This window comes from Lissotriton vulgaris, unplaced genomic scaffold, assembly GCF_964263255.1.
Source record: "Lissotriton vulgaris unplaced genomic scaffold, aLisVul1.2 SCAFFOLD_3479, whole genome shotgun sequence".
Lineage (NCBI taxonomy): Eukaryota > Metazoa > Chordata > Amphibia > Caudata > Salamandridae > Lissotriton > Lissotriton vulgaris.
The window spans coordinates 153,264-166,771 of record NW_028245955.1 but is presented as its reverse complement, the minus strand read 5'-3'; the positions used below and the strand labels follow the sequence as shown (position 1 = coordinate 166,771).

General features: G+C 45.6%; 1 protein-coding gene across 1 annotated transcript in view; it reads right to left on the bottom strand.

Moving 5' to 3' along the window:
* LOC147666204 (uncharacterized) overlaps positions 1-13,508 on the bottom strand; it is an 85,275-nt gene that overhangs the window by 52,507 nt on the left and 19,260 nt on the right. Inside the window, exon 2 of the mRNA XM_086949214.1 lies at positions 5,402-5,526. Coding sequence (XP_086805340.1) covers positions 5,402-5,526 — 125 coding nt within the window. The remainder of the gene's footprint in view (positions 1-5,401; positions 5,527-13,508) is intronic.

Below are 13,508 nucleotides of genomic sequence, written 5' to 3'. Positions count from 1 at the left end.
ATTGGAAAAGTTGTTTATCAGAGAAGATTACCCAGATAAAGTTGTTTCTGAGAAAGGACCCCAATGTGGTTCTCAGGTAGTGAAAATGTATTTAAGACTAAGGAATGTGCCACATTGTAAAGCCATGGTGTACAGATCCCAGAGTGAATAGTTTTGTGGAGAGCATGAACAGGGTTGTAAAGGAAAGTATTCAAATGGCTTTTGGCAGTGGAAAAGATGTAGTTCATAGTGCATGGGTGCTTGCGTTGCAGGGATGATTAGTTTTGAGCAGGAAGAGAAACCTTCCTGTACAATAACAATCAAAAGGGACTCTTTGCGGAGATTCTGAGGCCTTAGAGTCTCAAGATTAAGAATGAAAGGGTGCACAGGGTGGGCCCAGCACTTCCGGGGGAACAACGTTGCACACAAGATGTCCTGGTCAAACTCCAGCCATATATGCTCAAAGAAGCTATCTTGCAAGAGTCCCAAAAGAAACACTTTATCTCCTTCCAAGGACATCGCTGTGTACTTTTTCAGGATCTGGCGCAGGTGACCCTCCAGAGGAGACAGTCCTTTAGGCCTCTTACGGAGCAACTCCGAAAAGACCAAATCAGATATTGTTAGACATACCCAATTGGTTTAGCGTTTGAATACAAAAACAAACAGCGCCACATTGCAGAACTTAAGGATGGCCTGGAACAGCTGGGGCTACTGCTGCCGGAGGGCGATGCTTTGAGTTCTCAGTTGGAACAACAAGGCCAGTCACGGGCCCACCTCTGCACAATGGGAAACAATCTCCAAGGGGCGCTCCTCAAAGGCATGAGGAACTGCTAATGGGCGGGAAACATGACAGAACGGGAAGAAACGCACGCGACAAAGTCCAGTGATCCATAGGACAATACGAATTAACTTCATACGTGCGAGCCAGACACATTGCTGGGAGTTGACAGCAAATTTGGCATTTATTACTTACATCAGATAGACCAGATATGCTATTTATCTCCGAAACCTGGCTCACAGCGGACTCCTTACCGGATATTCTTACAGCTCTACCGACAGACTATTACATTCTGTTAACAAACAGAGAACCAGGAAAACCTGGGGGTGGCGTCGCTGCATCATTCATAAAGACCATACGTTTTCCACTCTACCCTCCTTGGACCTTCCTGACACGGAAAACCTTGTAATTAAATCCGACACAGACAAAGGAACCATGGTGCTGGTATTGATTTATCGCCCACCCAAAACTATGCCTACATTCCCAGTCTCTCTGACTGAGCAAATGGCCAGTCTAGCTGTTAACTATGACAAAGTCATGCTGATTGGGGATTTAAATTATTGGTACAATGACCCGGAAGCAGGACCCTAGGCCACAGAACTCTTTGAGCTTCTCTCCCACATGAACTTCTCTCAATCAGTCCTGACCCCCACCCATGAAAAGGGACACATTTTGGACCAGATTTGGTCTCGCAATGTCCCACTATCCACCCCGACGACAATGCCTTGCATATGGTCGGATCATCACCTACTGCAATTTTCCATCACCTTTCACGGCCATTCTAAGGCTCCCGTTTCTGCGGGGGGGGGTTAGTAAGGAAATGGAGCTCACTAAATAAACAAGACTTCCTGTCTACTCTGGCCAACTCTCTCCCAGCATCTTCCCCAGATATTAACCTCATGGACAAAGATCTCACTGAATGGCTCCTGGCTGCCAGAAATGTGCATGTTCCTTTAACCAAGTTCTCACGTGCTCGCCGCATGGATACCCATAGGTGGTTTACCGCAGACCAAAAAAAATCTAAAATTAGAACTGCGCCAATTGGAGAGAAAATGGAGACACAGGTACTGTGATGAAAACAGATCATCATATACATAAGCCCACAGGAAGTATAAGAAATTTTATCTGCTAAGGCAGCTTTCTTCTCCGAAAAAATCTCAAACGCCCAAAACAAATCCAGAGAAATCTTTAGGGTCGTAAACGACCTATGTAATGATGTCAGAACCTCTCCCTCTCAAGTTCCCACTCAAATGATGTGCAATCAGCTTAATGACTTCTTTAAGGATAAGATTGCCATTATAAAAGACAGTATTCAGTCCAGCTCGACCAATGCGGAAATAGTGGACATCTGCAGAAATCCCTACGAACTTGAGGCTATCCCTCCTATAGACCAATCGTGGTTAGCAGAGTTGATGAACCGCGTAAAGTCTGGGTCTCCCAACGACCCCTATCCCCCGCACATACTAAAGGAAGTTTATTCAACACTCCCCCGAGGAATACTTCCCCTCCTGAATGAGTCCCTATTACAGGGAATAGTCCCCAATTCGTTTAAAAACGCCACGCTGGTCCCACTAATTAAAAAACCTGGTGCCGACCCTTCCAACCTATCGAACTACTGACCCATATCCCTTCTCCCTTTCGGTGCGAAGATTCTTGAAGCTCATGTGGCTAGCTGTATCTCTAGTTTTATAGAGACATCTGACTACCTGGAGCCCAACCAAGCCGGCTTTCGCCAGGCGCACTCTACCGAGACGGTGATCCTAGCTGTCCTGGACACAATGAGGTCTAATGCCGATAAGGGCTTACATCAGGCCTTGGTGCTCCTGGACTTGTCGGCAGCGTTCGACACGGTGGATCATACTATCTTATTACACCGTGTCGAACAGGCCGGCCTGCGAGGCGCGGCCCTCGGGTGGGTCAAGTCCTTTCTGAATGACCGATCCCAAGCAGTCAAGCTTGAGAACTTCACGGCTCCCAAACTCTCCACCACCTGCGGCGTCCCACAGGGATGGTCATTGTCTCCCCTCCTGTTCAATCTGTACCTCAAACCGCTGTTGCACTCTTTAAAAAACAGGAAGGTCAGAATATACAACTATGCGGACGACCTGCAGCCCATATTCCCACTAAACTCTACAGACTCTGTTGAGGAATTTCAGGCCACTATGTTGCACATTCAAGGGTGGATGGAGTTGAACCATCTGAAACTCAACCCTGGAAAGACCGAGCTGGTACTCCCGGGTAAAAGTGCAACCAGCTGGGGCCCTCATTTTTGGCCGCCATCAATGGGATCTCCCCCGTCTCCCTCTCCATCGGTAAAAAGTCTCGGGATCACCCTCAACACCGATCTCTCACTGAAAAGTCAGGTGGGAACTGTGATCTCTTCATGCTTCTTCCAGCTTCGGAAGATTAAGAAAATTGCTCATCTGCTCACGCACTCGGCCCTCATCCAGGTGGTAATCGCCTTGGTCCTCTCCTGTTTGGATTTCTCCAATTCCATTTATTTAGGCCTTCCCTTGGCGCTTTCTAATCACCTGCAGATTGTGCAAGTTAGGCGGCCAGACTAATATTTAAATGCAACGGCAGGAGCTCGTGGAAACCACTGCTAGCCACTCTTCATTGGCTACCTATAGCCCAACGGGTAACCTTCAAGGTAGGCTGCTTGGCCTTTAAGGCTCTTCATGGAAAAAGCCCCAAGTTTATTAACCATCTCATAAACAAACACAAACCGACTCGTAATCTCCGCTCTGCCCACCTGTCCCTCCTTACCTTGCCCCTCTTCAAAAAGAAACGCCTCGGTGGATGTCGATTTGCCTACTTGTCCCCAAAGATCTGGAACTCACTTCCCTTGTCACTTCGGAGTTGCACTAATCTAATGGAATTCAGGGGCGCACTGAAGACCTGGTTGTTCAAGCAAGCGCACGGTTAGGACACTGCATACCATCTTTTCTCTCCTCTAGCGCCATGAAACCTCTGGGTGCCCGTGCGCTTTACAAATCCTGAATAACATAACATAACATAAGTGCAGCTGGTCCACCATCCGCAGAGAACACTTTCTGTGATTTGGATAGGTAAAGCGACTAGAGGGGCCTCACAGCAGCATACCAGAGGGTGAGAAACGAAAGGGGCACTTGAACCGCATTACTCGGCATTGCTCAAGATCGTACAGCATGTGAACACTGCGAAGAACTTGGTCTTATAAGGGCATGACACTCTATAGGTTTTGGGGGGGTAAGGGGAAGTCCTGCGTGACACAGGAGTGCCCGGATGCTGCTCAGCTGAAGCCCACACTGCAGTGAGTAAATGGCTACATTGGTCATCGAGATACAGGTGAAGGGCGAGGGCTGTGACCCTGGCCTGCTGTACCTCATCATACATCTCGCAACAACAAGACCTGTAAGGGGCCTGCGACCAGCCATTGTTTGTTCCTTTGTTTTTGGTTTACTGTTAAAGGGGGCATGGGAGGGTGAGGAGGGTAGAGAAGCAGGGGAACATGGGGGTTGGGAAAATATTACGCCAGTGTCTGCTCTATGAAGACGGGGTTGTGCGTACCTTGGGTACAAGACCCTGGTCAGGGGGAAGAACACTACACATGCGAGGAAGACCCATATTGCAGGGGGGGTGACTCCATTAGAGGCTCTCAGTCACGACATGGAATGTGAAAGGCCTGATCTCGCTGAATAAACATCGCAAAGTATGGAAATACCTGGGCGACCACCAATTTGATGTGATGGGGCTCGAACAGATGCATCTTAAGAGAACGGATGAGTTGAGGTTGAGGGACAAAAACTATTCCCTCATTTATAGGTCCTCCGCCAAAACCAAACACAACGGGGCCGCATTATTATTCCACAACAGCACGAAATTCCAGACAGAAGGCATCAGGACAGACAAAGATGGCAGGGTGGTCATGGTGAAAGGGATGCTGCAGGGGAGAGGGGTGGTGCTGGTCTTGGCATATGTCCCCAATACTGGGCAAGTGACCGTCGTAAGCTTGCTACTAGATATGGTGGGTGACTTTGTAGAAGAACAAATAATATTGATGGGGGACTTTAATCTCACCTGACATTCGACAGAAGATAGCTCCCAACCACATAGATCTGGGGGAAGCAGATTTCCCACATCCTTGCAACAAGCATTTCTCAATATGGGGCTCCTCTATCAAAGATTACACCTTCTTTTCTCATGCTCACCAAACTTTCTCCAGGCTGGACTACATTTTCATATCCCAAAAGCTGCAGGGCTCGCTCAAGGGGCAGAAGATGCTCCCCATTACATTATCTGATCACAGTCTTGTAACAGTCGGCTTAAACTGGGGACAAAAGACATAGGGGTTCTCCAAATGTTACTTTCCCGCTTCTGTGGCCATAGATGGGATCATGAGGGACGAACTGAGGCTTGCAATTAGATTTTTTTTAAACAAATGAGCCGAGGGATACATCGTTATAGAACAATTGGGACGCCTTCAAGGCTGTAGTTAGGGGGAAATGTATAGGGCTGGTGTCAGCTTTAAATAAGAAAAGGGCTAAGGAGCGGGAGGAGTTGGAGACGGCCCTGTCTCAAGCAGAACATTAATTTAAGAAGAATCCCACCCACAGTCTGAAGCGGCAGCTGAGTACTATCAAAGGGAAATTGGGGGCAATTTACACAAATAGGGCCAAATTCCCACTCCTCCGGCTCTGGCACAAAGCGTATGCTCAGGGGAACATGGTAGGCTCCCATCTTGTATGACAACTGAGGGAAAAGAGGTCCAAGGAGTATATTGGAGGAATCTACAAAGAGGAAGGGAAACTAGAACTTGACGACAAGGGTAAAACCACGCTTTTCAGTATCTTTTATCAAAATCTCTACAAAGCATCACCACCCGATGCCGATGCACAGAAAGCTTATCTAGACACCCTAAAACTCCCCAGGATCCCAGGCTCCTGGAGGGAACAATTAGACGCACCAATATCTGAAGAAGAGGTGTGTATCGCGATGCAGGGGCTCAAAATCCATAAAGCTCCGGGGACGGCCGGCCAAACAGCCCTTTTCTATAAAAGATACACATCCGTGCTCGTGCGACACATAACCGCCATATTCAATGATATAGCAATGCGGCAAGTGCTCACAGCCACCATGGCAGAAGCGCTTATTACAGTAATCCCCAAACCGGGGAAGGACCCCTGACACTGTGCCTCTTACAGGCTGATAGCCCTCCTCAACCTGGATGCCAAGCTTTACTCGGCTATCTTGGCGACCCGGTTGGAGAACCTGATACTCAACATAGACCACCCGGACCAATCTGTGTTTATAAAGGGGAGACAGACACACAATAATATCCGCAGGACTCTCCACCTTGTCGAAAAATCCAGCAAGTTCAAAATCTCAGCTATACTGTTGGGGCTCGATGCAGAAAAGGCTTTCGACAGGGTGGACTTGGGCTTTCTGTTTCTTACTCTGGAAAAGTTTGGCTTAGGGGAAAAATTCCTACAGATGATACAAGCCAATTATGCTACACCAAAATCTAGAATCCAGGTAAACAGGGTTAGGTCAGCGTTCTTTGAGTTAGGGAGGGGTACAAGACATGGGTGCCCCCTCTCTCCACTACTGTTCGCTTTGAGCATGGAACCGCAGGCGGCACATCAGAGGGCAAATTCAGACATTCATGGGATCAGATTTCGGGGGAGAAACTCAAGGTGTCTCTGTTCGCAGACGACATTCTGTTGTCCCTTACTAGCCCTGCCCTGTCTCTACGGGCACTACACCCAGAACTGACAGTGTTTGAAAATGTGGCGGGCTTCAAGGTAAATCCTCCAAATCTTCTATATTGAATATTTCTCTACCAGAGGGGGAAAAGAGAGCACTCTAGGTGGAATCCTCTTTTGCGTGGGCCAGACACATGCTACCATACCTGAGAGTCCAGATTGCTCCCACTATAGAGGGTCTGTCCAAGGTGAATTTTCATCCCTTGCTCAGACAAGTAAAACAAGAACTTCAGTGCTGGAAGCCCCTATTTATATCCTGGTTGGGGAGTGAAAATGACCCTGCTCCCGAAGTTGCTTTATCTCTTCCAGGCCCTTCCAAAAGAATTAGATAGAACTTTCCTAAAGGAGGTGAAATCCCTGATTTTGCGGTACGTGTGGCAGGATGGTAGAGCAAGATTGCCATTTCATGTTTTGCAGAGACCTAGATCGGAGGGTGGAGTGGCTCTCCCTGACATAGAATTTTACTACCAGGCAGCACAACTCTGAGTTATCACTGAGTGGTCGATGCGAGCTTCTGATAAACACTGGCTCCACATGGATCGGGCTATAGTGGGCAGGACTATTTGGGATTTGCTTTGGAAGCCAAAGAAAGATCCTAATTTTCAAGAACTGCCAACAGGATTTTGGGGTCCCCGCTTCAGAGCAGTTTCATTATATGCAACTAAGGCACTGAACACTTCTTCCACCGATCCAGGAGGCGGCGATTAGAGACTTAACCCTGATGGAATAACTGGTCCGGAAGGAGAATTCTACTAAGGACACTATCTAATTTCTTTACAAATTGCAGGTTTCCACACCTTGCACTCCACAACCCCGATACAGATCGACATGGGAACAGGTTCTGGAAAGGGAGACATCTGAGGAAGAGTGGAAGCACTTATGGTTCGAGATCGCCAAATTCATTCACTCGCTCAACTTGAGAGAGGCGCATTATAAAAATTTTTTTGATTGGTACCTAGTCCCTGCCAAACTTAAAAATATCTTTCCACACACTTCGGACCCTTGCTGGAGAGGGTTCGGGATTCTTGGGGATTTCCGCCAAATCTGGTGCAACTGCCCTATGTTTCGGCCCTTCTGGGAGGAGACTCTGTTGCACATGAGAGATATGTTAGGTTACCCTGTTCCAACATCCATAGAGAGGATCCTTCTGGTCTTTCGAGATGCAGCATTAGAACACCAAATCAAGCAGATAAGGCACTTATGTGGGCTGGCTTGGGAGCAGCGAAAAAAGCGATATCGGCTAACTGGAAGAAAAAAGAAGCCCCCATCATGGCACAATGGCATTCTCGCCTTTGGAGAATACTGACTATGGAGTGCATGGCTGACATTTTCAGAGGTGAATATAAAAATTCAGAATTTAAGTGGGGCCCCTTGGTGTCCTACCTTACGAAGGGACTTCCGCTAGCAGTCTGCCCGCTCACGCTAAGAGGGCTTCATCTGTTCCAATTTTAGAGCCAGCTAAGGTGCTATTGGGCAGACCTCCTTTTGTAAGATTGGCCTCGTTGCACATCAGACAATAAGTAGAAGAGCTTCATTTCATCAGAGTACCCGAGTAGTAGCTAGGAGAGGGGGTGTTTGCTTCTCTGCCATGGGGCGGGGGAGGGAAGGGGGTTTTAGGGGTGTTCTACAGTCTCTGCTGTTTTATTTGTCTTATTGGTTGCAATCAGGGCTGCTGCAGATCTTGTTTTATGAGCCATCCCTGGAACATAAGTTCCTGTGACTCTATTAGCGACGCACTTTCTGTGGAATGTTGATATGGCGGGTAGCCCAGCTATTACGGTTATGCTTGTATTAAAATGTTAATAAACAGAATTTTGACAAGTTTTTATTTATTTATTTATACAATTACACTTTCAGATGCAATGGCATAGCAAACCAAATATATAACATCCCAGAAAGGAAAGAAATTACTAAGTCACATGGGTTACACTTACAACCAAGAAAGTGCATCGACAAAAAATGTAAATTGGAAATGTACCGAATATTATTCTAAAGTATGCTACGGGAGAGCCACTATAAAAGATGATGCTGTAATTCATGTAAGAGAGCACAACCACCCACCAAATGTGACAGAAACAGAAGTAAAGGAGGCATTGTAGGATATAAGCAATAGCTCCCAGGAACCGGCAAGCAGAATCCTAAAAGATATACTGCCTAAAGTCCCCGAGCACATCACAGGGCAACTACCACCTATACCCACTTTAAAATGTTTAACTGAACAAACTAGAAAAGCCACCAGCACTACTCCTCCTGCCCCTGAAAGATACCAAGTCATAGAAATTCCTGAAGATTTAACAATGACACCTGATGAAGAACCTTATCTGTTACCTAAGCAACATAAGCAATGGTAAACAAATCCTAATAATCATTGTCAGTGTGGAATCCGATACTTGTATGCTTACTTTTCCATTAGGATTAAATTTACTGTAGAAGTAGGAAGCCATCCATAAAAGCCATGTGCATATAGCCCGGGGCCCATTGGGGTATCCATGGATGTTTATAAGTTGGAGGTGAATTTGTGGGCACCAATTATTATGAATTACCTCAATACAGCCATTAGAACCGGTCGTGGCAGTAGCCATTATTGTCCCTATTTTTACAAAAAAGCAAACAGGGCATCTCCCTGTTGTTATAGGCCTATCTCCATATTCAACTCCTCTGTGAAAGTTATCGTGAGGGTCGTCTTCACTAGAATTCTGTCATGGGCTAATGACAGCCATATTATCTCTGATGTCCAATATGGTTCAATCAATCAATCAGGGTGTTTGTAAAGCGCACTACTCAACCATGAGGGTCTCAAGGCACTGGGCGGGATGGGGGGCAGCTCCGGATCAGTCGACGAGCCAGGTCCTGAGGACCTTCCTGAATGTGTGCAGGGTTGGGGAGCATCTGATGTTCACAGGGAGCTCGTTCCAGTTCTTGGCTGCGATGTAGGAGAAGGTTCTCCCGCTTGTTCTGTTTCTGTGGATGCAGGGGACCTCAGCCAGTGTGAGTTAGGCCAAGCGGAGGTTTCTCTTGGGTATGTGGAAGGAGACTTTTTCGTTGAGGTATTTGGGTCCGATGTTGTTAAGGGACTTCTAGGCATGGGAGAGGAACTGGAATGTGACCCTCTGCTGGACGGGGAGCCAGTGGTGGTCATGTGTTCCTGGTGTGGTGTCCCGAGGACGAGTCTGGCAGCGGCGTTCTGGATTGTTTGGAGTTGATGAAGTAGCGTCCTGTTGATACCGGCGTATAGAGCGTTGCCGTAGTCCAGTCTGCTTGTTATGAGGGCATGGGTGACGGTCTTTCAGTAGTCGGTGGGTTCCATTTGAAGGTCTTGCAGAGGTTGAGCAGGCAGTTGAAACTTGTAGAGGCGACGGCGTTGATCTGGTGGTTCATGGAAAGGGAGGAGTCGAGGATGATGACAAGGTTTTGTACGTGGTCTGTAGGAGTGGGTGGGTTTCCGAGGACAGAGGGCCACCAGGTGTCGTCCCAGGAAGAGGTGTGGGGTCCGAGAATGAGGACCTCAGTCCTCTCTGAGTTGAGATTCAAGCAGCTGTCCTTCATTCAGGCTGCCACATTCTTCATTCCTTTTGAGATTCTTCTTGAGAGGATGAGCTGGGTGTCATCGGCATAGGATGTAATGCAGAGTCCCTGCTGTTTTGCGATGCTGGCAAGGGGGGCCATGTAGATGTTGAAAAGCGTGGGGCTGAGCGAGGATCCTTTGGGGACTCAGCAGTTGATGTTGGATGGGTTTGGAGAGGAAGGGTTCCTCCGGAGAGAAAGGATTGGATCCAGTCGAGGTCGGCTCCTTGTATCCCTGCGTTGTGAAGTCTGGCTCCGAGGGTGCGATGGGAGACGGTGTCTAAGGCTGCGGTGTGTCCCTGGTCAAGTAGCATACGGATGTCGTCTGTGGCAGCGAGGAGGGCGGGTCTCGGTCCGGGCTGGGAGGCGTCTAGGATGGAGTTCTCTTCGATGAAGGTTGTCAACTGGGCGTTCACGAGTCTCTGTGACCTTTGGTTGTTGATCAAAGGTCGATGTGTACACATCCTGTCACATATGGCAAGGTGCACTACTCAAGCCTTTACAGTGCCATGATTTGATGAATACTTCCCTTATTAGAACAAAATTATTCAACTGTTTATAATATTATCAGCATCATTTATACATGAATAACTCTAGTGTTTAAATAGCAAATTAACCACTAAGTAAACAGTCCGCCTGCATATCAAAATTAACAATGTTTCTTTTTCAATCAATGTTTAGTTGATGTAGCATTTATTGTACAATTGATTTTTACATCATGTTCCAAAAATCAATGTTCTGTAACGTTGTTCCGAATGCATTTAGGGAATCCCTTCATATGGAGAACACTACAAATGCAAATAATACACAATTAAAAATCTAAATGTAATACAATTGTAAAGTTAAATCTTAGAGCTTTTGATGTCAAAGACCATTATTTCGAAACACCTAATGTCATCTGGCTGTTGCTCATAAGACAGTGCTGCCCTTAAGTGTATGAGTACCTAACAACTAGTGTGTAACCTTCTCCTAGTACACCAAACTCAATGTGACCAATTTCTTATGTGTTTGAAAAAAGTATACCATGTAAAGTGCACCATAAACACAACACCCTTAATTAGTGAAAATAACCAATTCCTCAAGAACCGATGTGCTCTCACCTACCCGGTCCATGGTCAACATGAACCGTCAATGCGGGAATAATTAATGCAAATATAAAATATACGTGTTGCCATTATGAGATTTTTAACCAACGTTCTGCCTCTTTACCTTGCAGGTCAAACTCACTAAGTCACTTACTGAAATAGTAGTTTTGAGATGCGAAGTAAATCGTGCTGTGCAAGAAATTCCGTCTGTCCAAGGCTGTATAAAAGAAAAACAAATTCCGTAAGCAAATGACCCATGTTAAATCTCTCTCTCTCTCTCTCCTGTGCTTGCACACGCTCTGACCTTGTAAGCCGTATCATCTAACTTGAAAACACAGCCAACTGGCTGTGCTTCTTTTCCTCATGCACCAACATTCACAGTCCTTCCAGACATACACCCATTATTCGTGTGATCCACGTAATACGTGTGCATGACGTGCTAACATGAAAAGGGAAAATAGACTTCCCGATCACGTGTCTGCAGTAACAGACTACAATAAAAAACTCCTCAAACTAATTACTATGGTGAAATATACACCCATTCTGTTACATAAGAAATGGATTGATAATGCCTTTAAATATGTACCTGCTTAAAATCACTCGTCAAAGCACCAGTGATCACTCGATCTACGTTTCCACTAATCCCAAATACCCAAAACATGAAAATAGTGCCCAAATGTGTTATAGTGCTTTCCTCCACTACAATGTCTGGAAAATAATACCAATAACCCATGATTGCCAGGTGTTGAAAATAATAAAGGTGCCCCTACTTCATTAAGGTGCCAGAAATTACTTGGCGAAAAAGAAGAGTAACAACAATGGTAAATTCAAATAGTGAGCCAGCTACTCGTCTTCTGTGCAACGGCATGAATTACTGTCTAACATTTCCTCAAGTAATCCAAAATGACAAGGTGCATTAGACAATACACTTGGATTGCGCATTCCACATGAATATATGATTCCTTTTCCTATTTTACAGAAAACATGCCATTTCATTCATACCAGATGGTATTAAGATATCATATCCAGTATGTTTCTCTTTGAGCCAATTGCTGATTAATGTTTTTCTGTGGTACTGCTGTGATCTTTTCTAAAATTGTAAACCTGATTTGTGGTATACTGTGTTTCTTATCTACCCAGTGCGCAGCTAGACAAGATTTAGTGTTGGCTGTTCTAATCATGCTTTGATGTTAGGTGAGTCTTACTTTTATCTTTCTCGATGTTCTGCCAACGTACACTAACCCACATAGACATTTAATAGCTTAAATCTCAATTTCAGACAGCCAGTCATTTTGATAGCTTTATCAGTGTGTGGGTGCATGAATATGTTGCCCGCAATCACGTTGCCACAGTGACCACAGTAAAAATATCTGCGCATCCCCAAAGTCCGAGTAACCACTCTGCTGGAGTGACTTTTTTTCAGACGTACCCTTACATTTTTAGATCTTGAATGTGCGAACATGGGTTTAGAATTAAACACTTCTTTAAAAATCTGTTTCTTGGTTAATGATCTCCCATCTGTTAAGTACACTGTGTTTTATTGAGGGTGTTGCTATTGAGAATTTAATAACAAAAACTTCTCTTTGCTCTTTGGGTTTCATCACTTTTCTGAGCAATTGATCACGTTGCATATGTTGAACCTTCTGCTTTGCCATCGCTAACACTTCCAGCGGATAACCTCGTTGTTGATATTGTTGTGACATTTTCTTAATGCTGCGATCACATTTATCCCCATGTGAAGTAATCCTCTTAGTTCTGATGAATTGTGATAGTGGTATGTGATTTTTTAAGGAAGGAGGATGAAAACTTTGAAAATAGAGTGCGTTATTCCGATCAATCTGTTTTTTATACACTTTTGTGTGAAAGCGACCAGTTCAATGCAAATGTCCAAGTAGTTGATGTATGATTGACTGATTTGATGAGTAATTATGATACGAGGATTGTGTTGATTTAATGTGCCAATGCATTCTTCCAATTGCTCCCTCGCGCCCTTCCAAACCAATAGAATGTTATCAATATATCTAAGATATATGAGAAGGTTGTCTGTCCAAGAATAATTTTGTGGAATGTTGGGGTCCTCATACTTGGCCATGAAAATATTTGCATATGTGGGTGCCCCCGTAAAACCCATTGATGTCCCAGTGCGTTGCAAGAAGAACCGGTCCTTCCAAGAAAAGTAACTATGGTACAAACTGAACTGCAATAGTTCCAATAGAAAAATGTTCTGAGACTCTTCATAGTTATTCTTAAGCAGCATCCATTCAACTGCCTCTAGCCCTTCGGAAGGAGCCTGGGCCAGAGAAGGCAAAGCCGGATCCAATTGAGACCAGGGCCAAACGCCGTTCAGAGGCGGGAAGC